Below are 24,033 nucleotides of genomic sequence, written 5' to 3'. Positions count from 1 at the left end.
CCTTAAAAGCCAGCGTCCTCTCGGTATGCTTAGTGAGTCATTTTCAAAAGTGGCATTTCTAAACTACCACTATGTACTTCTAACTCACCGTTTCCTTAAAACATGGCATTCTCGCACTTTGCTCTGCAGAAGATCATTCATTCCAGGTCCATCTTTATTTTTATTTTCTTTTTTTTTAAATTCAGTTTTATTGAGAGATATTCACATACCATGCAGTCATACAAAGCGTACAATCATTTGTTCACAGTACCATTATATAGTTGTGCGTTCATCACCAAAATTAATTTTTGAATATTTTCATTACCACACACACACAAATAATAAGAATAAAAATTTAAGTGAAAAAGAACAATCAAGGTAAAAAAGAACACTGGGTGCTTTTTTTTTTTTTTCCTTCCGTTTTTCTACTCGTCCATCCATACACTGGACAAAGGGGAGTGTGATCCACATAGCTTTCCCAATCACATTGTCACCCGTCATAAGCTACATTTTTATACAATCATCTTCAAGATTCAAGTGTTCTGGGCTGTAGTTGGATAGTTTCAGGTATTTACTGCTAGCTATTCCAATTCATTAGAACCTAGAAAGGGTTATCTATATTGTGTGTAAGAGTGCCCACCAGAGTGACCTCTCAGCTCCTTTTGGAATCTCTCAGCCACTGAAGCTTGTTTCATTTCATTTCACATCCCCCTTTTGGTCAAGAAGATGTTCTCCGTCCCATGATGCCTGGTCTAGATTCCTCCCCATGAGTCACATTCCATGTTGCCAGGGAGATTTACACCCCTGGGTGTCAGATCCCACGGAGGGGAGAGGGCAGTGATTTCACCTGCGAAGTTGGCTTAGCTGGAGAGAGAGGGCCATATTTGAGCAACAAAGAGGCACTCAGGGGGAGACACTTAGACACAATTATAAGCAGGCCTAGCCTCTCCTTTGCAGTAACAGTCTTCCCAAGCGCAAGTCCCATGATAGAGGGCTCAGCCCATCGAACCACCAGTCCTCAATGTCTGTGAGCACATCAGCAACCATCGAGGTGGGGAGGCCCAACACCCCTGCATTCTCCCCCAGCTCCTCAGGGGGCTCTGCATATTTTTTTTCATTCTTTTTTTTAAATTAACTATTAACTATATCAAAAAAAATTAAAAAAAAATACAATAAAAAAACATTTCAAACAAACCAAAACAAGGGAATAAGAAAAAGACAACTAACCTTAAATAACTACTTCACTTAACGTGTTCCTACTCTACCCCAAGAAAATAACCTAATACAGCAACATTTCTGTGAACTTGTTCCTCCCATTCCCACCAGAAATTAACAAAGTATTGTCATTGCTGGGCATTTACCCACGATAGCTTATCTGTTCTTATTGGTTATTGTTCCCCCTTCACTAATTGTTCTCTATTGCTAGGTCCCCTGCATTCTACATTATAAACCATTTATTTTACATTTTTCAATATTCACATTACTGGTAGCATATAATATTTCTCTTTTTGTGCTTGGCTTATTTCGCTCAGCATTATGTCTTCAAGGTTCATCCATGTTGTCATATGTTTCATGATATCGTTGCTTCTTACTACCGCGTATTTTTATTTTCTTGAGGTCTGTTTAAATCACATCACTTGAGGATGATGAACACTACATCTCAGAATTGCTTTCAGTTTACCTACAATGTTGGTTTATAGTAATAATACTAATAAGTAATACTTGGATGCTTACTGCTTGCCTTCTGCTGATGGTTTTATGTATTGCCTCACTTAAGTCTTTGCTCCCATAAGGTTGAAACTGTTTCTAATCCTTATTTTAAATGTGAGGCCTACAAAAATTCAATGATTTATGCATGGTCGCTTAGTTGGGAATTGATGGATCTGCTGTTAAAAGCGTGTGTCTATTTTCTTACTGTGCTACAAAAATGAGGTGCAACAGAATTGGTGCAGTTTTTCTGGGAAAATGGTGTTTGATATTTGTTTTTAGTGATAAAATTCAACCCTTTAATTCAACCCTCCCCACCTTTGTATCCCTGACGTTCCTTGTATTTTGGTAGCCACTGGTTGATCAGTAGCCAGTGATCGAAGGAAGTAAATAATCATTGGTTGAAAAACATCTTACCTTACTTAGACTTAACTTTTCGTCCATAATTATATCCATAATAATACTTATAGTCTAGCTATATCCTTTCCCTGAAAGAATAGATGTATTTCAGTCAAACTAACTGCCACAGAAACGTTCTATTTTTGAGTTCCCTTTTGCCTATCTCTTTTTTTTTATTAAATTCAGTTTTATTGAAATACATTCACACACCATACAATCATCCATGATATACAATCCACTGTCCACAGTATGATAACATAGTTATGCGTTCATCACCACAGTCTATCTCTGAACTTTTTCCTTACATCAGAAAGAACCAGAACAAGAATAAAAAATAAAAGTGAAAAAAACACCCAAATCATCCCCCCAGCCCACCGCATTTGTCCTTTAGTTTTTATCCCCATTCCTCCACTCATCCATACACTAGATAAAGGGGGTGTGATCCACAAGGTCTTCACAATCACACTGTCATCCCTTGTAATCTACATTATTATATAATTGTCTTCAGGAGTCCAGACTGCTGGGTTGGAGTTTGGTAGTTTCAGGTATTTACTTCTAGCTATTCCAATACATTAAAGCCTAAGAGGTGTTATCTATATAGTGCATAAGAATGTCCACCAGAGTGACCTCTCGACTCCATTTGGAATCTCTCAGCCACTGAAACTATTTTGTCTCATTTTGCATCCCCCTTTTGTTCAAGAAGATACTCTCAGTCCCACGATGCCAGGTCCACAATCATCCCCGGGAGTCATTCTCTGCGTTGCCAGGGAGATTTACAACCCTGGGAGTTGGGTCCCACGTAGGGGGGAGGGCAGCGAGTTCACCTGTCGAGATTTGCCTATCTCTTTTAAAATAGTGTATAGGAAGTCATCACAGAGTAAGCTTGGAATACCCCCATCTCGGTATGTAAAACATCCTTTTTCCAGTGTTACTATGCTAAAGACTGTCTGCCTTACAGGTAGAATAAGGCAAGTGATGTTGATTGAGGCTATCTGAAATTTTAAATTAAGATGACTTTACCTGAAAAATTCTGTAGATTTGATTATTCTGGTTGAGTTGATGAAAATTGTCCTTTCATTACTTATGCTGTGTTTTGTCTTTAACAAACTTATAAGGGTATTTTTAGAAGTCTTTAAAAAAAAAATACAAATGCCTTACTATATAGTCTTGGGAAATGCTACTTGCTTTAATCCTGGGTTGCTCTGGACTCTGTAAGTATCCCCTAGCAGGCCCTACCTTCAGTAAAAATATTCAGGTGGGTGAAGTTAGCTTTGGACTACAAGGATATGTGTAGCATTTAGAGATTTGTAAAATAATCACAACATTGTTATATCATTAATGTTCTTTCTTTCTGCCACAAACAAAAATGGGATACCTGTTTATATGTATATACATTTTTGTTTTTTTCCCTCCAGATCTATAAAGTATACCGACACAGTGTCTTTGCTTTTACTTATGTACTTATACCTGCTTGGATTATTCATTATTATGTCAAATATCATGTGACTGTAAGTATGTTTTAAGTATGTGTTTTCCAGAATTTATTATTAAATAATACTGTCCAAAATTATTTCCTATGAGGGTATGTCTTACCCTGCTTTACCTAATGGAAATGACCCACCACTTACAAACTGATGTTGAACCACTTTGAATCCTTTTAGGTGGAAGATTAAATGAAATTTAAATAAGTATGGTTTTTTTTAAGAAGTTAGTTTTTATATTGTTTACAATGATTTATAATATATATAGAAAGAGTGTTTAAATGATCAAATACTAGTCTAAGCTTAAGGTCCTGAGTTGGAAAGAGGAAAAGAATTTCTGCTCCCTTTTGAGCATAGATTTGGTATAAGATAAATTTTGAAATAGACAAAGGCCTGTTGTCTTCCCATCTCCCTTCCCTTTATTCTTTCTGATTTCCCCCCGTTTTCTCAATTTATTGTGAAGGCCCTATAATATAATTTTCTAAAATGAGAGCCCATCTATCAATGGAAAATGGCTTGTCTCTGCACCCAGGATGCCACGTTTTCCCCAGTGCCACACACTTGGGGACCATCTAATGTTCCTGTCTATCTCCAGGGTATGGATGCTGGCGATTAGCAATAAATCCAAAATAACCTCCTCATGAATCTGGAGGTCCCTGGATGTCACTAAGTATTCATTCTGATTTTTTACAATGTTCTTTCTTTAGATTCCATGGTGTTCAAAAGTTTACATTTCCCACTGAAAGATTTTGGTGAGCTGACTGAACTAAGCCAGATGCTGTATTTTAAAAGCTAGGGATAGCATAGTCTGGTGTGGAGTGTAGGATCCCAAACAGGGTGAGCAGGGTGGCCATTATGGGGTGAGGGTTGGGGAGAAGTAATGGCTGTCCAGCATGGAGTGTCAGAACCCAAACAGACTGAGGAGAGCATTCTTGTGGCCTGATGAGGGGTGTTAGATCCTGAGTGGTTGCAGGGGTGGGGGTAGGGGACATTTTGGGGGGCAATGGGAGGCAGCAACCTCGTGTAGGATGTTGAAGCCTAAGCGGGGGGTGGGGGACAGTGATGGAGGTGGGCAACCCTGAGTAAGATGTCAGAACCCAAGTGTGGTGAGGAGGGTATTCGTCCTGGAGTGTGGTGGTGGTGACAGGAGATTGGTTATATACAGGAAGATTGATCAAAGAAATACATATATTGATGATAAGGGGACCCAAGATTCTCACTGTTGGAGAAGGAAGCTACACATATGGGAAGGGAGAAAATCTGCAGTGCTGGAATGGAATTTTAGTTAGTGTGAACTCATGGTTTTTAATATGTAATGATAGATATAGAAGTAAATATGGATGTAAATGTGTATGTGTGTATATTTTATGTGTATATTCCCTAGCTCTGTCCATTGAGAGGGCCTTGGAGCAGTGTAATTAGCACATCTAGCAGTCAGATCTTAGTTTCTAAATATGGTTCTTTACTAAAAGGATCCAGAGCTCTTTGGAGAAATACCTGATTCCAGGGTAGGGAAAGTACAGGATGAGCCTCAACATACTGTTGTGCCAGAAAGTAAAGAAATGATCGAAGAATGATGGGGCATGTCAAAAGGTCAGAGTCAGTTTGAAAGGATTCCCACTGGGGCAATTTGAGCGTCAAAATAAATAATAACAGTAAGAGATGATTGCCAACTGAATAAATAAAATACAAAACCATGAGTCTGCACTGATATAAATAAATTAATGGGTAGAAAAGAAAGCTTTTCTGTATAATAGATTGCTAATTAATAAATGGGGAAGGAATGATAGAATTAGAAAAATCACCATTTGAGAATCATCATAGTAATATTTAATTCCGCTAAGGAACATCAAAGGATGCTAAGATTAATCTCAAAATGCCTGTTCTCAAAGTGTGTATTTGTTAAAAAGAAAAAAAGGGTAACTGCAGTGGAGAAACATGGAGACACCACTTAATAAAGAGATCTAAATTAACATCACCAGTGATGGAACAAATTGAAATTGTGATTTTCCTGCCAAAAATGCATAATCTGAATTCTAATCATGAAAAAACCTGTCCAAATTGAGGAATGTTCTACATAATTGGCTCGTTCCCTTCAAAAGTGTCAAATTCATGAAAGTTAAAGAAAGACTGCAGAATTGATCCAGATTAAAAGAGACATATTAACCAAATGTAATTCTTGATTAATGGATATAATCTTTTTAGTCAAAAGAATAAAGATGGTGTTGGCAATCAGAATTTTAAAGAGCCTACACAATCAGTAGAGAACAAGTCATGTAAGAGGGGATTTTCTAAGAACTCCAAATGGTTGAGATAATGTTAAAATCTGAATGCGCTATTTAGACTAGATAGAAGGTAGTAATGCATCAGTGTTAATTTCCTGATATTGATGGTTGAATTGTGGTTATTTTAAGAATATTTTCCTTGCTTGTAGGAAATACACAATATGGTAATAGGAGTGATGGGGCATTGTGTCAGCAATTTACTGTCAAGTGGTTCAAGAGAAAATTATTTTTATCATTTTGCAACCTTCTGTAAATTTAAAATTTTTACAAATTAAGAACAAAACAAAAGTTAGGGACAGACTAACAAGATATATATATTATCCAGCTGAGGTTTGCTTTCTGTTAGCCAGTTGAAAGAAGATAAAATAAATGACCCAAATTGAGGTTCTCTGAAAATATCCTTTAACATGACTTGTTCACTGTTGATTGTATAGGCTCTTTAAAATTCTGTTTGCTGACATAATCTTTGCCCTCTTCAAAGAGAACATAATCTGCTTAATTCCTAAACAGATGATGTCTTTAATAAGCAAGTATAGAGTGCCTGATATGTCCTCTTCCTTTAGTGCTATGGAAAAAAATACAAAAATTCTTGACCTCAAGGAGTTTATAGAAAAGTTGGAAGATAGAGAAGTTATTCCAGTTAGAAAGAAAAATATGGAGTTAGAATTGAGGATGGTCATAAATACCCAAGACTGAGGAGATGGGCCTGATAGGAGGTCTCTGCCGGCTAGGTCAGGGACCAATTTATAGAAGGTCTTGGAAGGCAGGCAGAGGAGGTTGAACTTCATGGGACAGGCAGTGGAAAGCTTTTTGTTTTTATATAGGGGAGTGACATGAAAAAAAGTGCTATATTTAGGAAAAGTTTAAAAACATGGATATGTAGGGTGAATTGGAGGGAGGAAAGTTCTGGACATCAGGAAGGTCACCTGGAGGCTATTGCAATTTAGTAGATGTTAGCTGATGAGAATCCGGTTAGGGTGAATAAAGCAGGAATAAAAAAGTGAAGCCACAGGACATTTTTAAAGAAAGAAACAAACTGAAGTTAGTAATTGGTAAGTTGGGGATAAAACAGAAGTTCAGAGTTGTTTGTGACTAAAAGTTCCTGCCTTGGAAGTAATAATTAGGCTATTTGGAAAGGAGAACTTTTTGGTGATGGGGAGGAAGTAAATTTGGTTTGGGGCCTGTGTTGCCATAGCAGCTTCTAGGGAGGTCTAAGTGGACATGGCCTGATTTAGGTGTTAGAAACCTGAGATTAGTGAGGGCTAGGAGAGATTAGAGTGGGGTAAAGTGTATTCACTTTATAAACTAACAGAAAATATTTTTGCAACCATTAAAGGAGCTCACAATTTATGTGTCTAAGGGTCAGAGAATAGTTTATATTTCTATTGTTGATGGGCTTTAAAAAGTTTTATATTAATATTAACCTGCAAGTCCACAGGTCACTTCATATCATTATACATCTGCTATTTTTTATTGTCCTAGAAAGAGCCTAGAGAAGAGAATATATTACTTTCTGTCAGTGAATTTTTTTAAACATCAAGAATATTTTTTGTGTACAGAAAGAACTGTTTATAGTTACTTGGAATATAAATTAATATTCAATTTATTAGTTTCACATTTAAAAACCTAGTTTTTCCTTAATTCTTTAAGTTCAATTTTAAAATCCTGTTGAAATGTTTCTATAGTTGGTAAAATAAGAACAGTCTCCTCCCTTGTTCTGATCTTTGGATTAATTCAAGTTGCATTCCCTTAAAACTATTTCACTTACAAACATAATCAAAGTAAGTGTTTTAAACTGCATTCATAAATTTAATATAGTCAGTTTTATTTATAAGTAGTTATAGGACAAATTTATGACCCTAATAAGCAACATTATTTTCAACTTAAAAATCACAAGTCCAAATAAATTACACATTTTAACTAGAATCTTAAAACTTATGTTAGAGGTTCTAATAACTAGATTATCTCATACGTTTTACTCTAAGTAACATATGAACTTATGAAATTTATTAAATTTTATTAAACTTAACATTATATTCTGGGTTTAATTTACATATATATAAATTTAATTAAATTTTCCTGGGGTTAAAAAGACACACATCTTAAGAGAAGCAAATTTAAAGTTGCTCTTACAGGGTCAACAAGTCAAAACATTAATATGGTTGCTTATCTGAGGGATTTGTACTTCCAGGTGATTTGCTTGAGCCACAGATGGACACATTTAAACTTTTTGTGTCTGTTGTAGGTTATGTAGCCACTCACTTATCTTATTCTCTTGATTAGTGTAGGTGGAAGCCTGTATGTTCAATAAGAGTGCAGCCAGTTTGGTTTCACTAACATCTTTACTGCCTGATTGAATTCTGCATTTTCTCTGAAGACATGTGAGAGCCTTCTTGCCTCTAGCCACAGTTCTTAAAAGACATTTTAATGTCCTTACATTGTATCCTGAGTTCCTCTCGTGCCTTTAATTGGCTCCACAATCCCATTGTCTTACATCATACCAGTAATCTTTTAAAATTTTTAGTGTGGTATCTTGTGCAGATATTTATGCTTAATAAGTACTCAGCACTGTCTGATGATTCGTCATTTATTCAACAAATATTTATTTAGTACCTTTTATGTGCAAGGCACTGCTTTTAACACAGGAATACAGCAGTGAACCAAGCAGATTGAGTCTCTGCCCTCATAAAATATTTGTTCTAGGCTTGGAGACCAGCAATAAATACATAATGAAGTATATGTAATATTCTATGCTGTCAGGAGGAAATAAAGTCTATAGAAGAAAAATAAAGCAGGGTAAAACCCAGAGAATGACAGGGGCTGCTATTTTAGTTACGCCTCTCTGAGAGATGATATTTGAATGGAGACAAAAATGAGTTAATGGGCCATGCAGTTATCTAGGGGAAGAGCATTTCAAGTAGCGGAATCCTTAACTACAAAGGCCCTGAGTTTCAAGCAGTCTTGACTGGACTCATAGCAGAAAAGCCACTGTGGCTGCAGTAGAGTAAGTAAAAGGAGAGAGTGGTAGGAGGTCACAGAGGTAGCCAAGGGCCAGATGGTATAGGGTCTTATAGATCATGGTTGGGAATTGGCCTTTTTCTATAAAAATTATGAAACTTTGAGCAGAGGAGTGATACATCTTAAAAAGATCACCCTACTTTGCCTGCTTTGTAGAGAATAGACTGACTGTAGGAGGGCAAGAGTGGCAGCAGGGATACTGGCAGGTGCTATTGCAGTTGTCCAGGTGAGAAAAATGATAGAGGCTGGGGCAAGGGGTACTAACGAAGGTGTGGAGGAGCAGTTGGATTCAGGATATATTCTCAAGGTAGAGCCAGTAACATATATAGAGGAGTCAAAGTTTTTGGCCTTTACAACTGGGGGATAAAAGTGCTGAGAAAGAGAACATGGGGAGGAGCAGTTTGAGAGGGGAGGAAGCTAAGTGTTGGTTCTGTTAAGTTGGAGATGCCTATTTGATAGCCAAGTAGAGATGCTGAGTAGAGTTAGATGTATGAGTCTGGGGTTTGGTGAAAGTTTGGGGTTTAAATTAAAAATCTGGGAAATGATCTATTTTATTTTCAGAATAAACCCTAAAACCAGACTTAACAAAGCATTATTTTTATTGCAGACAAAGCCATATGCTATTGTTGAAAGGAAACCCAGAATTTTCCCGGTAAGTCTTTAAAACTGATTTTCTTTTTGTTTGTTATTTTTCTCTTTCCTTTTCTCCCCCAAGTGATTAGACTAAAGTGTTCCTTTCTTCTTATGGTCATTTTAACTGCTCATTTTATGTATTCTTAAAAAAAAAAAAAAAAGAGTAACTGTCATAAAGAGGCAATTACTGTTGAAAATGGAAGATGTACATCTTTATTTTCAACCTGTTGGTAAAAATTGTTGTATGACCTTGGTAGTCCTAAAGAATTTTTCTCTGGTACCGTATTTCATGTAGGGTAAAGAACTTAGGGAACTAGCAGACACGCAGACCTCTGAGCATAGAGACAGCAATTGAATTCCTCTGTATTATTTCCAAACTGTCGTTTCCTATGACTTTGCCTCATTTTCAGGGTATAACCTTAACTTCTCTACTGGTGAATTTAAAATCTATTAATGCATGTTTAAAATTTTATACTATGCAAATATGAGGCATTACACTAATTTAGAATGTGTCTTTTCAGCATTAAAAGATTACTCAATAGTTGGTATTTTTTACTTGCTGTTTCTGAGGTTATTGTTTAGCATTAATCCTCCTTTCTGGAAATGCTGGTTTAGGAAATAGAAGAGGATTTCTCCTAAACTTCATTGTGTGTAATTGATGTGTGTCAGAGCCTAGCTGATCTCAAAATAGAAAATTCTTTGCTGGTTTAAGCAGTTGAGTCATTGATATTTATTTATTCCTTTTTTTTCCCCATTTATTTTGCCATTATTGTTCAAAGAAGGAAAAGAAGCAGGGCTCTCTTCAGACTACATCAATGATTCCATAGCATTTTCTTATTTCTGTATTTTTTGCCACTTTGTTTCTTTCCTGTTTCTGTGCCATGGGAATCTTCCCCTTTGAGAAACTGAAGAATGCTCATTTTTACATCCAGCATAGGCAGTAACAGACAACCCCCCAAATCTCAGTAACTTAACAAAACACAGGTTAATTTCTTATTGACATCATTGACTGGTGTGACCGTCCTCAATCTTATAGCTGTCTCAACTGATTGCAAGATCACCAAGGTAGGGAAAGAGAGGGCTGTGGATGTCTCAGGGAATGTTTTTAAGGTCTAAACTTGGAAGTAGTTTACATCAGAACTCAGTCTCATGGGCCCATGTATTTTGTATATTTAAGCCATTATATATTTTAAAGGTAATTTGTTACAACAGCTGGCATTACCTTAATACAGAAATTAGCACCTTATACTAATTTGTACCACATGTACCTTGTATCATGGTGTACCACCATTTCTTTTCTAACATCCTTTTTTTTAGATTTATTAATACTGTTAAAATATTTTAAGTTCTCTTTTGAACTAAGAGCTTTTGCTATTTTAAGTAAATACTATGTGTGTTGAATTTATATTTTAAGGGAAGACCTATCTAATTTCATTGTGGGGGAGGGTGATCTCTGGTCTCCTTGAGTATAGCTACCAAATAGCTAAATTTGTTGAGCCCTTACTTAGTCACTGTTTTAAGCATTTTGCATGCCTTAATTTATTTATTCTTCACAACAGCCCTAATGTTATAGTAGCCATTTTTTCAGATGAGGAAGCTGAGGTATGGAGCAGTTGAGTAACTTGCCTAAGGTTACACAGGGATAAAGTAGTGCAGAACCACTTTATAATGACTTTTCCCCACAATCATGTATATATATTATATATACATATATATATGTCCCAGCCAGAAATACTTTCTTGGCCCACTTGTTTTGGGAGGACTGTTGAGAAACCACAGACTACATAATGCAAATGGTTAAAACTCAAAGTTTACAATTCTAGGGTTTTTATTTATTAAGGTTTCCTGAAAGATGTAGTGTTGAAACAGCTATATGTCTGAGGTAAAGTACATCTTTCATCTGAAGTGCAATGATTAAGTAGATATCTAATTGTATATAAATTGGTTTGCTTAAAACAGTCCTGTTGGGAAACTCTTTTCTCTTCCTTTCTAATTCACGTCTCTCTTAACGTGGAGTAAAATGGTCCAGGTTGCTAAAAGCACTTGGTACATCTGTGGGTCAGGTTTTTTTTTTGCCTTTCTATTTTTCTCTTTTCACATTATAAAATTTATATGACCTGACATTTAGTGACTTTATCTTTTGTATAAGTAGAGTATGATCATAAAATACTTAGAATCACTCTTGTGGTGAGAAGGTATAAAATTATATTAATAGCTTACTGTTTGTTGATTGTTCACTGTATTGTTTCCTAGGACTGCCATAACAAAGTATACTGGATGGCTTAAAACAGCAGCCATTTATTCTTTCACAGTTCTGGAGGCTAGAAGTCCAAAATCAAGGTGTCAGCAGGGTCATCCTCCTCTTTAGGGAAGATATCTTCCTTGCCTCCTCCTGCTTCTGGTGGCCCAAGTGTTCCTTGACTTCTGGCAGCATAACTCCAATCTCTGCCTCTGTCTTCACACTACCTTTACATGTCCTGTCCTCTTCTTATAAGGTCACTAGTCATTGGATTGAAGGCTAACCCCAAATCCAGGATTATTTCGTCTTGAGATCCTTAACTAATTACATCTGCAAAGACTCTATTTCCAAATAAGGTTACAAGTTGAGGTTCCAGTTGGACATGAATTTTGGGGGAACAAACCCACTACCTCTGTATGCCAGGTACTGAATCAGTTATTTATGAGATAGGGACTGTTACCCCATTATTCAGATGAGACGACTGAGGCTCAATCAAGCTAAGTAATTTGCTTAAAATTTTACAGCTTGTCAGTGAATGGTCTGGGATTCTCACCAGTTGGTTCTTGCTCCAGTGCCCATGTCCACACCACACTGCATCCAGGTTTGAAAAGACACCTGGACCAGCTGCAGCCACTGTTTTGCATGCTGTCTCTATAATATCTAAGCCACAGAGTGAACTGGTGATTGTTCAACAAGTTCAGCTGCTAGAAATACATTACCTCCTTATATTGAATTGACATTATTTCCATGCAGTTTCTTTCTAGGGCTTCTCCTTTTTTTGGGGCCATGCAAAATAAGGATTATCCTTTTTTCACTTGGTGGAGACAGCTCTCATGCCCTTTCTTGCCCATTTTGTTTCTGAGTAAAACTTTCCCCATTATTTCATTTGTACCTTAAGATTGTGATACTGGCTGCTCATCTCTAAACAGCTTCTACTTTGTTTTAGTCTTCTTAAAGTGTGAATGCCAGAGCTGAACTACATTTCCCAGGGGAGGTTTGACCAACTTAGAACAGAGCAGAGCTATCACCCCTGCAGACTGAAGATTTTTCTACTAATGGATCTTTGTTTTTCTAGGGTGATATAATTCTGGAGACTGGAGAAGTTGTTCCACCAATGAAGGAATTTCCTGATCAACATCACTGAAGATAACTTAAAAATTTCAAAGACCTATGAGGCCAAATTTGTTCCTTTAGTACCATATTTACTGAATATATTTTCTGGAAAAGCAACTTTATTACTCTTAGAAATGTGTTGTCATATCTCTTTCCAGACATTGTATAGTATGAGACACTTTTTTGAGTCATTTAATGATAAATAAAAACTGAACATGCAAAACAAAATGATCTGAGTGATCACCTACTTTTCCTGGCTGTTCCTGAATTGGAAAACAAGATGTAGAGAAGCATTTCGTCAAGACAGAATTTTTCTTACAGAGAACTCACTCTAGTCTGGTGTGAGAGAAGGCAACAGAGTGATGTGTTGCAATAAACAAATAGAAGAACAGATATTCCACATACTTGTTTTAAAGGAGGCTTTCTGAGACATTTTTGAAGTATTTTAGAAACTCTTTATTGAAATGCATGTCATTCCATCCATAATCTGATACTCAAAGGCTGTCAGACCTAGGTTGCTTTGATTTTGTCATATAAGAATGTAAAAGACTAAAATCAGAAAAAGTCAGAAAAATCAGTGGTTATTACAAAACTGTATGCCAAAATAAATTTGAAACTTTAGACTATGGATTTTGTTTTTATATATAAACAGGTGCCAGGTAAGCATGAGGTAAAGAATTGTATTAAACTCCAAGAAATTAAAAATCTTCATTCATCCCGAAGATTCTGCCTGGGTATTCCTTCGTTAGCTGTCGTCGCGCAGCTACAGTTGATGCATAAATAACGTATCCCCACGAGAGTAAAACGATCGCGAGGAGAAACTAAAAAATAAATGCAAAAGGGGAGAAACGCAAAAAAAAAAAAAAATTAATGTGCGTGGTCCTTCCTCGTATCCCCCGCCCCACCATCAGGTTTCCGCGTAGCATGGCGAAGGTGGGAATTATAGTGTCAAACTCTAACAAATGGGATTCCCGAGGTGCGTACACTCAGTAGCCCTTATGTAAGAAGCGGAAGATCGTGTCCTCCAGGAAGAGGCGGAGTCGAGGTGAGAGTGAAAGGCTTAATGCAGGAAGGGATTTGGGGTTTCTGCTTGCTGAAGAAATTGGCGGCCTACCGCTTGCGGGCCCAGGGAGTCGAAACCGTGGAGCCCCGCCAGGACCTACCACTGAATAAATCCACTCCAGAGTGCGGCGACTCACCGGCTCCATGGTAAGGAGGCGGCGGCGGCGGTCTGCAGAAGCGGGCGGCAGTTGCGGGCTCTAGGTTAACCTCCCGGGCAGTGGCTGCGGGACTGCAGCGGCCTCTTGCAGAGGGGCACCAACATCCGCCCACTTGCCTGCTGCAGGATTTCCTATCCGCCGGGCCGGCCTCTTCCGCCGGCATCTGGGGGCGGAATCACGTGGTGTGGATCCTAGCCCGCCTTTCAGGAAAGGAGTGAAATAAATGAGAAAAGATACTAAAATTGTTTTTTTTTTGCCGTGTAGAGAGATAGATGCCTTCCAGCTGCAGTCCAATATTAATGCAGGATAATGTGCCATCTTGTGCATTTAAAAGCTTACCTGAGAAAAAAATCCGCCTTTTAGATCTTACATTGGCATCTAGCGCCGCGAGAATGAACGTTTCCCGCGCATCTGTTCCCACATAATATATGTAGACGTTTGTATATTCGGTTTTAATGTAAAGCTACTATTTTATGTAACAGTGACGAATAGTTGTGGGAATCCCTGTTAAGTGAGCCTTTTTTCAGGAAACGTATAGCCTTTGAAAACAATAGCTTGTTGATGGAAATGGTATTTCTAAGAAATACGTGGCACGAGTTACCTGCTTTAATGCACCAGCCTATCAACAAGTGTATGTTGAGCATTTAATATGTTCCTTACGCGGACGTTTGTACCAGGTTCAATTATAAAATTTTTGGGATGCTCACGTTTGAGACCTGAGTGGTTAGAATCTTGCAATGTGCCGCTCTGGGCTCAAACTTACTTTCTCTGTACATCACATTTATTATCTTAACAGGGTTTAATCCAGTTTTCGGGGAGTAGGGAGGGGGAATACAATCCTTTCAGAGAGAAAAACGAATCTGTTTTGGGAAGAATTCAGTTCCTGTTCCGTTAGGCCTTGACCATTTCTCCGCAGACTGGAGTAGATCTCTCTGAAGGCTTTATAGGATACTGGTTGGGCCCTGGCTTTGGATCCCATTCGAATCCCGGTGTTGTTACTTCGTGGCTCTGTAACCGATGGTGAAGTCACTTAACCTCCGGTTAACAGTTCCCTGTCTATACAATGGAGATAATTTTACTAACTTCCTGCAGAGTTTGGTGAAGTTTAAATGAGAACAAGTTAATACTTTGTCTAGTTATTGTGTTTTCCGGGTACTTTAGGAGCGAACATTAATTTAGGGTCCCAGTAATCCTAGCGATTAATAATGACAAAAAATGATGGCGGTGATAGTGATTTCTGTTCTGTAGGATTACTTTGCTCCCTATGCGGGAATGGAGAGGCGGGGGAAGGGCCCGGTGTCCGGCCGGAGCGCGCTAAGCTCCGCCCTTTAGTGTCGGCGCCCTTGAACTGCGCATGCGTTAATAAGGCCAATGTTGTGTTTTGACGCGCCCGGGGCTGTGGGGTGGGGTTTCGCTCGTTGCCAACGCCCCCAAGCTGCCATTGGTGATGAGGGCTTTACGTCACAGGGGTCGAAGCAGCCGTCCGTGTGTCTGCTGTCTCGCGAGGAGTGCGAAGCACCCCTGCCTGCTCCGGTTCCTGAGGGTAGGCGGAGAAGTCGCCGGGTACGCCTTCGCGGATCTTGCCGTCACCGTCCCAGCTTTCTGGGCCGTCGGGAGCTTGCCACGAGCGCCCCATCCGGGCCTGCGCCGGCATCCTCCGAGGTGAGTGGGATTGGGAACAATGGGTCGCGGGGGTCCGAGGACTGGGCGAGCTGGAGCGAGGCCGAGGGACTTGGGGGCGGCGATCTCGGCCACAGGCCGCCCGGGCCTCGGCTGGGCTGGGGTCCCGGCGGGCGGGCGGGCGGCTCCTGGGGCGTACCTGTGGATTTGTCCCGGTTGGTGGGAGAGAATTGCCTTTCGATGGAAGCGCTCCCTAGGGGCGCGAGCCTAGCCGTGTACTGGAAAGAGCCAGGTCTCTGGAAAAATAACCGCTGGAGTTTGAATCGTGGTATCCCCACTGACAGGGTATGTGACCTTGGCTAAGTCCCCTAACCTCTTTGAGCCCGTCTGTAAAATGGGAATCACAATATTTAGGTTCCTTGTGATTATGTAATGCACGTGGTGCTTACCTTAGATCCTGATCCTTGGAAGTTCTTAACCAAAGGAAGCGGCTATCACCGTGACTGTTTGAGTTGTCTGTTTAGTGTTCTATATATTCTGGGTGGGACTTGCCTGCCTGTGACTTCTTAGATCCATTTTGGCAGTGGAAGCTTTTCTTTCAGGCTGCCGATTCCTCGGCTGGAAGGGGGGCAGTGCCGAGATGAGACAAATATTGATAAAGTGAATAGAGTTTTTGGTGGGTAATTTTCGAGATTATTTAAGATAAATTAAGAAACAGCTATCCAAGGTTTAAGCACTGTGAGTGTTTTAAATCAATGGAATGCAAGGCTATACAGTCAGCCCAAACAGTCATGCTTATCTGGAAAGAATGGGTTTAGAAGGGAATGGTTCCCAACCAATTCTTTTTATTGCTGGAACTGAAATTAAATTTGGTAGGCTCTCGTAAGCAGATCCTGTAACTTCCGTATCATCTATTGGAACTGGTGATTAAGCTGCAGTTCAGAGAGTTACAGAGATTTCTTTAAGGTGATAAGAGATAGTACTCAGATTATTTTTTATCCCTGGGTGTGTATTTCTATTTTATCCACTTGTGAATCTTTCCTAACTATTTTGCATAGATATAGAAAGTACGATAATTATATTAAATATGAAGGTAATGTAGTTGTTATAGGTTGTCATCTTGATCCATTCATTAAAATCAGTTCAGTTATAGATTATGGACACTACCAAAATTAACTTTAATTTCACATAAGAGTGCTAAGTTCTTTCTGTGCATCAAGCACTGTGCTGTGTTTACATGGACTATGTCCTTTTACACATCAGCTTTTCAGATGGGTACTGGTGTTCACCCCATTTTAGAATTGAGAAAATTTAAGGTGTTGAGAGATTAAACAACTTCCCCCATGTTCACACAACTAATATGTGGTGGTGTTTCTCAACCCTGGCTTTGCATTCTATTGATACCACTCTGCCAAATGTAATTAGCAGGTGATTAATTTTTATAATAGTGATAATTTAAGGAATGCCATAGACTATGACTTTTATAGGAAGTCAGTCTTTATAAAAAATTTAATTCTGCAAGCAGTCTTACTCTGTTGATATCACTGTACAATTTTTTGAATGTCCAGCGTATGACCTACTTTAGACTCGAACTTCCTGATTCTTTATCCCCCTCTCTGTTTTCCTTAGATATGTATACTTGTTGATTATCTGAAATACCCCCAAATTGTGACATGAAGTCTTCTTATCCCTGTTAAAGCCAGTAGATTTGAAGATTTAGGGAAGGGGGGTCGTTTGACTTACTCAATTTATCCTAAAGATGGTAAACTTTAGAATTTGGGAGGCAATTTATGAAGTGGGATCAGGAGAACTAATCCATCTTCTTGCCTATGGGGAAGTAATTTGTAGTCCTAATACCTAGAGTGCTGGGGTAAAGGCTCCTAGCCTGCAGTACTAATGTGTCTGCCATCAGGTCCACCTTTCTACCTAATCCCAGAATCTCTCCTGCAAATCTCGAATCTTTTAAGTGTCTCCTAGCCATCCCTGTTTTATGGTTTAATTTGTGTTTTTTAACAGCTTTATTAAGATAAAATTTACATTCCATAAAGCTCAGCTGTCGTTAATTGAAGTCTTTAATTCAGTGGTTTTAAGTACATTTACAGAGTTGTGCCGTATCACCATAATCTTAATTGTAGAACATTTTCATCATTCCAGAAAGAAACCTTGAACCAACTCCTTATCGTCCTGACTCCCACCCCAGGCAGCCACTAATCTACCTTTTGTCTATACATTTGCCTGTTATGGACATTTTATATAAATGAGATCATACAATATGTGTTTTTTTTTGTGACATTCTGTTTTAGCATAATGAACAGGCTCATCCATGTTTTAGCGTGCATCAGCACTTCATTCCTTTTTATGGCCAGAATATATTAAAATACTCTTAATTTATTTGTTCTTTTTACCTACTATTGACATTACCATGCATTCTTTAGCTCTGTGCTGTCAAAGTAATTAAAAGGCTTTAAGACTAGGGAAGGGAAGACTAAGATTACATTTTTAAAAAGTCATATTAAGTTAAGATTTTGTTTTATTTGAATTTGACTTTACTTCCTAATAATTTCTTTTAATAAGTTCATTCTGGGTTTTAATTGTTATGTGAACTAGAAATGTTCAGTAAACACTAAAATTCTACATTCCAAAGAACCAGATTAAGATAAAATGTAATAACTTGAAACTCATCAGTCTTTTTTCATGGCTCTAACTGGATACAGTTTTTGGTTTACAACTGAATTTAACTGATGTTTGCTAATCTGTGACTCAGTAGAAAATTTAAAAATTTAAGTCAAATAATCCCTTTATTTTATGGAGAGGCAAACTAAATTCCAGACAAGGAGGATCTCTGCAGCTTATAGAACTAGTTTTAGGTGAAACCTAGTCTTCATTCCAGGTTTTCTGATCTATCCGGTTCACTCCCTATACTTCTCCATCCCTTCCCCCAACACATGTATATACACGTGTATGTATATGTGTATGTGTGTATATATGTATGTGCGTGTATATATATATTCTCCTGAGGGGAGTGGATAAAAAATAGTAGAAGGTGGGGGAAAAGTTGAGAAATTTATACAGCATCAAGATTTTAGAGTTTAAATTTATTAACAGGTTTATATGACTAGGGAAGGGAAGCAATTAGTATTATGTATTTATAGTTCTACTTTTCCAGACTTGATTAATATTTAAAGACAGTGGTGATATTTTTTCACTTCCTGTCCACAGAATAGAAGATTAGAAATATGCTCACCCCCCAAAGAAACTTTATTCAGCATTGACTCCCTATTAAGTTATGATTCTGAGGAAGTAAACATGCCCTAGATGAGCAAGTTTAATTTGAAATCTTTGACAAACACTCATGTTTCACAGTCACACATTTTTGCTGTGGAATTTTATTTTTTTTTTGTTATAGTTTGGTAAGGCCTATAGGTCTGTTTAGAAAATGACAATTCTATTATATTATGTGACCAACTTGACAGCAGTTGACCAGGGATGGAACTTCCTATGATATAGGGGATGAAGAAAGATGAGTAATAGGCCCAAGAAAACACAATAGAAGCAGCTAATGTTTAATATATACAAAACAATTTGTATAGGTTACAGCTAAAGAGGTTTTGTAAGATAACAAGGCCAAAATGTAATGCATACTAGATTTCAACTCTGGCAAATTCATTTTGTAAGTTATGGGTCAGTGTAAACTGATAAAGAAAACAAAACTCAGCTTCAAGATCCTAGTGATCCTTGTAGGAAAGATGATAGAGAGAGGGACTGAAAACATGATTTTCGATACTTTGTGGTGTAACTTTTGGGTTAAATTAAAAAGCTAAGGAAGGCTGTTCAGGAATGCTTAAAGGAATCAGTGTTGAACAAAATATAATAGCATAGAAATAATAATAATAACAGCAGCTAACATTCACCAAACAGTTACTATGAGCCAGGCACTGCTCTTGAGTACTGTTACATTTAATATTTCACTTAATTTTCACTGAAAGATCTTGCTACCAGTGAGAGACTCTTTTACTAAAAACCACAAAATTGGTTTAAACAGGTGAACTTCCTGGTGTGTAAGTTATAATTCAATAAAAAGCTGTTTTTTTTTAAATAATTTAATTCAATTAAAGCTGTTTTAAAAAGTATATATACAATAATTACCACAAATAAAATAAGTCAATAGTGTATATTAGGGGTATAAGTGTATAAAAGATATAAAACCATACATAGGAAAGACACCAACAGAGGACCTTGTTTTTTGTTTTCAGGAGAGGGATAGAGGGGAAGACAGATAACAGTGGGACATGGGCTAAATTTGTAATATTTGATTTATTTTTAAAAATTTGGAATAAAAAAAGTTGATCTGAGTGGTGGATACATGGGTGTTTGATATATTTTCTTTTGTACTTTTTCATATATTTGAAATACTTCTCAATTAAAATATTTTTAAAGGAATAATAGGAAATCATATACTATTTGAGAGCTTACTGTGTACCAGGTGCACTTGTAAGGGCTTTTTATATAACAACTGATTTGATCTTCACATTCTCTTTTCACTGATGCACAGATGAAATTGAAGCACAGATACGGTAACGGATCCATAGTCACACTGCTAATATGGAGTCAGAATTCATACTCAGGAAATCTGACTTTAGACCTATGCTTTTAAACAATATACTACTATGCTGCACTGCCCCTTTATATTACTAAGATAATAAACCACTCAAGATTTTTTGGCATCTTTCCTCAGATTATTTAATCACTTCTCTTTTATGAGGTCACTGATATGTTTCTTTCCCTTTTACAGATAATGGCATCAGCTGCTAAGGAATTTAAAATGGACAACTTTTCACCTAAAGCTGGCACTAGCAAATTGCAACAGACAGTACCAGCTGATGCATCTCCTGATTCTAAGTGTCCTATATGCTTGGATAGATTTGATAATGTGTCTTACTTAGATCGCTGCTTACATAAGTTCTGTTTTCGCTGTGTACAGGAGTGGTCTAAAAACAAAGCTGAATGTCCATTATGTAAACAGCCCTTTGATTCTATTTTCCATTCTGTGAGGGCAGAAGATGACTTCAAGGAATATGTCCTAAGGCCTTCATATAATGGTTCTTTTGCCACCCCTGATGTTCGACGGTTTCGCTACCGTACAACTATGACAAGGGAACGAAATGCTTCTGTTTATTCACCTAGTACCATGAATAGAAGAACAACAATTCCACCTGATAGCGGAGTACTATTTGAAGGGTTAGGTATTTCAACAAGACCTAGAGATGGTGAAATTCCTCAATTCATGAGACAGATTTCAATAAGGAGGCCATCCACTGCAGATGAAAGATCTTTGCGGAAAATTCAAGAACAGGATATTATTAATTTTAGACGGACTCTCTATCGTGCTGGTGCTCGCGTTAGAAATATTGAAGATGGTGGTCGCTACAGAGATATTTCAGCCGAATTTTTCCGTAGAAACCCGGCTTGCCTTCACAGATTAGTTCCCTGGTTAAAACGTGAACTAACAGTTCTTTTTGGAGCCCATGGATCTTTAGTTAATATCGTCCAACACATCATCATGAGTAATGTTACTCGCTATGATTTGGAGAGTCAGGCATTTGTGTCTGACTTAAGACCATTTTTACTTAATCGGACTGAGCATTTTATACATGAATTTATCAGTTTTGCGCGATCTCCTTTTAATATGGCAGCCTTTGACCAGCATGCTAATTATGATTGCCCTGCTCCTTCATATGAAGAAGGCAGCCATTCTGATTCTTCAGTCATAACAATATCTCCAGATGAGGCTGAGCCCCAAGAGCTGGATATTAATGTAGCCACTGTTAGTCAGGCACCATGGGATGATGAAACTCCAGGGCCCTCTTATTCAAGCTCGGAACAGGTGCATGCTGCCATGTCTTCCCTTTTAAATTCTTCTGACAGTTCAGATGAAGAACTGGTAACAGGAGGAACCACATCTCAGATGCAAGGAGTACAGACCAATGAGGACCTAAATAATGACAGTGATTCCTCTTCAGATAATTGTGTTATTGTTGGATTTGTTAAACCGCTAGCTGAGAGGACCCCAGAACTTGTTGAACTGTCCTCTGATTCTGAAGAGTTAGGCTCTTATGAGAAAATGGATGCGGTAAAGACACAAGAGCAAGAGCAATCTTACAGTTCCGGTGACAGTGAAGTTAGTAGATGTTCATCTCCACGCTCTGTCCATGGAAAGGATGAGCAAATAAATCATTGTGATTCTGGTACTAGAATTAAATCAAAGAAAGAAGAGAAACGATCTGCATCCTCATTGTCTCCCAGAGACCTGAGCTCATCTGTGAGAGGAGACAGAGTATATTCCCCATATAACCATAGGCATAGAAAGAGGGGAAGATCAAGAAGTTCAGATTCACGTTCCCAGAGTAGAAGTGGGCATGATCAGAAGACTCGTAGAAAGCATCACGGGAAGAAAAGAATGAAAAGCAAACGATCCAGAAGCAGGGAGAGTAGCAGACCTAGAGGTAGAAGAGATAAAAAAAGATCAAGAACTAGAGATAGCAGTTGGTCAAGAAGAAGCCAAACTCTATCTCTAAGTAGTGAGAGCACAAGCAGATCAAGATCTCATAGCAATGATCATGGTAAAAGAAGATCACGGAGCAGAAATAGGGATCGTTATTATTTAAGAAATAATTATGGCAGCAGATATAAGTGGGAGTATACTTTTTATAGTAGAAACAAGGACAGGGATGGCTATGAATCTTCTTATAGGAGGAGGACTCTGTCCAGAGCTCATTATTCCAGACAGTCTTCAAGTCCAGAATTTAGGATTCAGTCCTTTTCTGAAAGAACAAATGCTAGGAAAAAGAATAATCACAGTGAAAGGAAATACTACTACTATGAAAGGCACAGATCAAGAAGCCTGTCTAGTAATAGATCAAGGACTGCATCTACAGGGCCCGATCGGGTGAGAAATGAAAAGCCTGGAGGGAAACGAAAATACAAAACACGGCATTTGGAAGGTACCAATGAAGTGGCCCAACCATCCCGTGAATTTGCTTCCAAAGTAAAGGACAATCATTACCAAAAATCTTCATCAAAATTAGATGCAAACTACAAAAATGAAAGTGACAGCTTTTCAGACAACCGGTCAACAGACAGAGAAACAAAGCACAAAAGGAGAAAAAGGAGGACCCGGAGCCTAAGTGTAGAGATAGTTTATGAAGGGAAAGCTACCGATACTAGACATCATAAAAAGAAAAAGAAGAAACACAAGAAGAAGCATAAGAAGCACCATGGAGATAATGCTTCACGTTCTCCAGTTGTAATTACCATTGACAGTGATAGTGAAAAGGATTCTGAAATAAAGGAAGATACAGAATGTGACAATAGTGGTCCTCAAGACCCTCTACAAAATGAGTTATTGGCTCCCTCCTTGGAACCATTTGAAACTAAAGATGTAGTTACAATAGAAGATGAATTTGCTGTTCAGGACAAGGAATGTGATATTACCACACTTACTAACAACTTTGGTAAAACTGTAGATGATTTTCCACCCCAGGCAGCTTCAGTTGAACAAACTCTTGATGTAAGAGAAGAGAGTACTTTTGCCTCTGATTTGGAGAACCAGCTAAGTAATGTTGTATCTATTCAGACTGAGCCATCAAGGCAATTGCTATCTCCACGGACATCACTAATGTCAGTGTCTCTTGTAAGACACCATGATTTGTCTTAAAACTGCCAAAGCATCTCATTGAGAAACCTTATGGTATATGTATATGAAAAAGGAACAATGTCATCTACTGTAGTCTATTTAAAGATGACTTTTGGTGAAAACTCTTTTCTCCCCTTAAAATATGTTAAGTGATTTTTGTGTTTAAAATTTGTAAAAAGCATTTTATTTGTTCAGAAAGTATGTTAAGTCCCATTCTCAGAGATATGCACTTTTAAGTGAAGAAAATGGTATTGCTAGTAGTTTATTTAAAACTTGGGATCCTTTTTAAATAAAAATGTAAATTTTAGAAGTTATTTCATAAAGCCATATGGTATTGACATATTTTTAAAGTAGTAATGAGTATTTTTGAATTTTTTTTTTTTTTTGAAAGTTATTCTGGAAATGTGTTATAAGCTAGGAGACTCCCTTTGGACAGTCTTTATTTTTCTTCTTAAAGAAAAATTTGTATGAGTCAAAACCATTTCTTCCGGTTAAATCAAGGCATTTTAATCTGCACAGATTATCCTGACATCTGCCAAAAGAAAAATTTAAATATTTCCTTTATATACTTGTTTATCTGGACTGCCAGTAAAACAAATGTGTATTCAACAAAAGAAAAAAATAAAGTAGTAACACTTTAAACAAG

At 37.8% G+C, this 24,033-nt stretch overlaps 3 protein-coding genes across 4 annotated transcripts in view; 2 read left to right on the top strand and 1 right to left on the bottom strand.

Moving 5' to 3' along the window:
• The window catches only part of NDUFB6 (NADH:ubiquinone oxidoreductase subunit B6), a 23,179-nt gene extending 9,704 nt beyond the window's left edge, over positions 1–13,475 (top strand). Inside the window, exons 2-4 of the mRNA XM_037796897.1 lie at positions 3,501–3,593; positions 9,477–9,521; positions 12,817–13,475. Of these exons, the coding sequence (XP_037652825.1) occupies positions 3,501–3,593; positions 9,477–9,521; positions 12,817–12,885 (207 nt within the window). The 3' untranslated portion in view covers positions 12,886–13,475. The remainder of the gene's footprint in view (positions 1–3,500; positions 3,594–9,476; positions 9,522–12,816) is intronic.
• Positions 13,287–14,219, bottom strand: SMIM27 (small integral membrane protein 27). Of its 2 annotated transcripts, none has more exons than XR_005210605.1 (2): positions 14,054–14,219; positions 13,287–13,675 (listed from the first exon to the last, which is right to left on the bottom strand). XR_005210605.1 is itself a non-coding variant. In XM_037796898.1 (2 exons), the coding sequence occupies exons 1-2, from the start codon at positions 14,060–14,062 to the stop codon at positions 13,553–13,555; spliced, it is 168 nt and encodes a 55-aa protein (XP_037652826.1). In that variant the 5' UTR covers positions 14,063–14,217; the 3' UTR covers positions 13,287–13,552. The 2 variants fall into 2 exon arrangements, 1 of the variants encoding a protein (XP_037652826.1); XM_037796898.1 differs by having other exon boundaries at positions 14,018–14,217.
• TOPORS (TOP1 binding arginine/serine rich protein, E3 ubiquitin ligase) lies at positions 13,912–24,033 on the top strand. Its single transcript, XM_037796890.1, has 3 exons — positions 13,912–14,063; positions 15,542–15,736; positions 20,487–24,033. Exons 1-3 carry the CDS (start codon positions 14,061–14,063, stop codon positions 23,406–23,408), a joined length of 3,120 nt encoding a protein of 1,039 aa, XP_037652818.1. The 5' UTR covers positions 13,912–14,060; the 3' UTR covers positions 23,409–24,033.

This window comes from Choloepus didactylus, chromosome 10, assembly GCF_015220235.1.
Source record: "Choloepus didactylus isolate mChoDid1 chromosome 10, mChoDid1.pri, whole genome shotgun sequence".
NCBI lineage: Eukaryota > Metazoa > Chordata > Mammalia > Pilosa > Megalonychidae > Choloepus > Choloepus didactylus.
This window is presented reverse-complemented; position numbering and strand designations above follow the sequence as displayed.

Coding starts and splice junctions, on each gene's coding strand:
- TOPORS (XM_037796890.1), top strand. Junction 15,737..20,486: donor CTGCGCCGGCATCCTCCGAG/GTGAGTGGGATT, acceptor TCCCTTTTACAG/ATAATGGCATCAGCTGCTAA.
- SMIM27 (XM_037796898.1), bottom strand. CDS start 14,062: ATGGAGCCGGTGAGTCGCCGCACTCTGGAGTGGATTTATTCAGTG. Junction 13,676..14,017: donor TGGAGTGGATTTATTCAGTG/GTAGGTCCTGGC, acceptor TTTATTTTTTAG/TTTCTCCTCGCGATCGTTTT.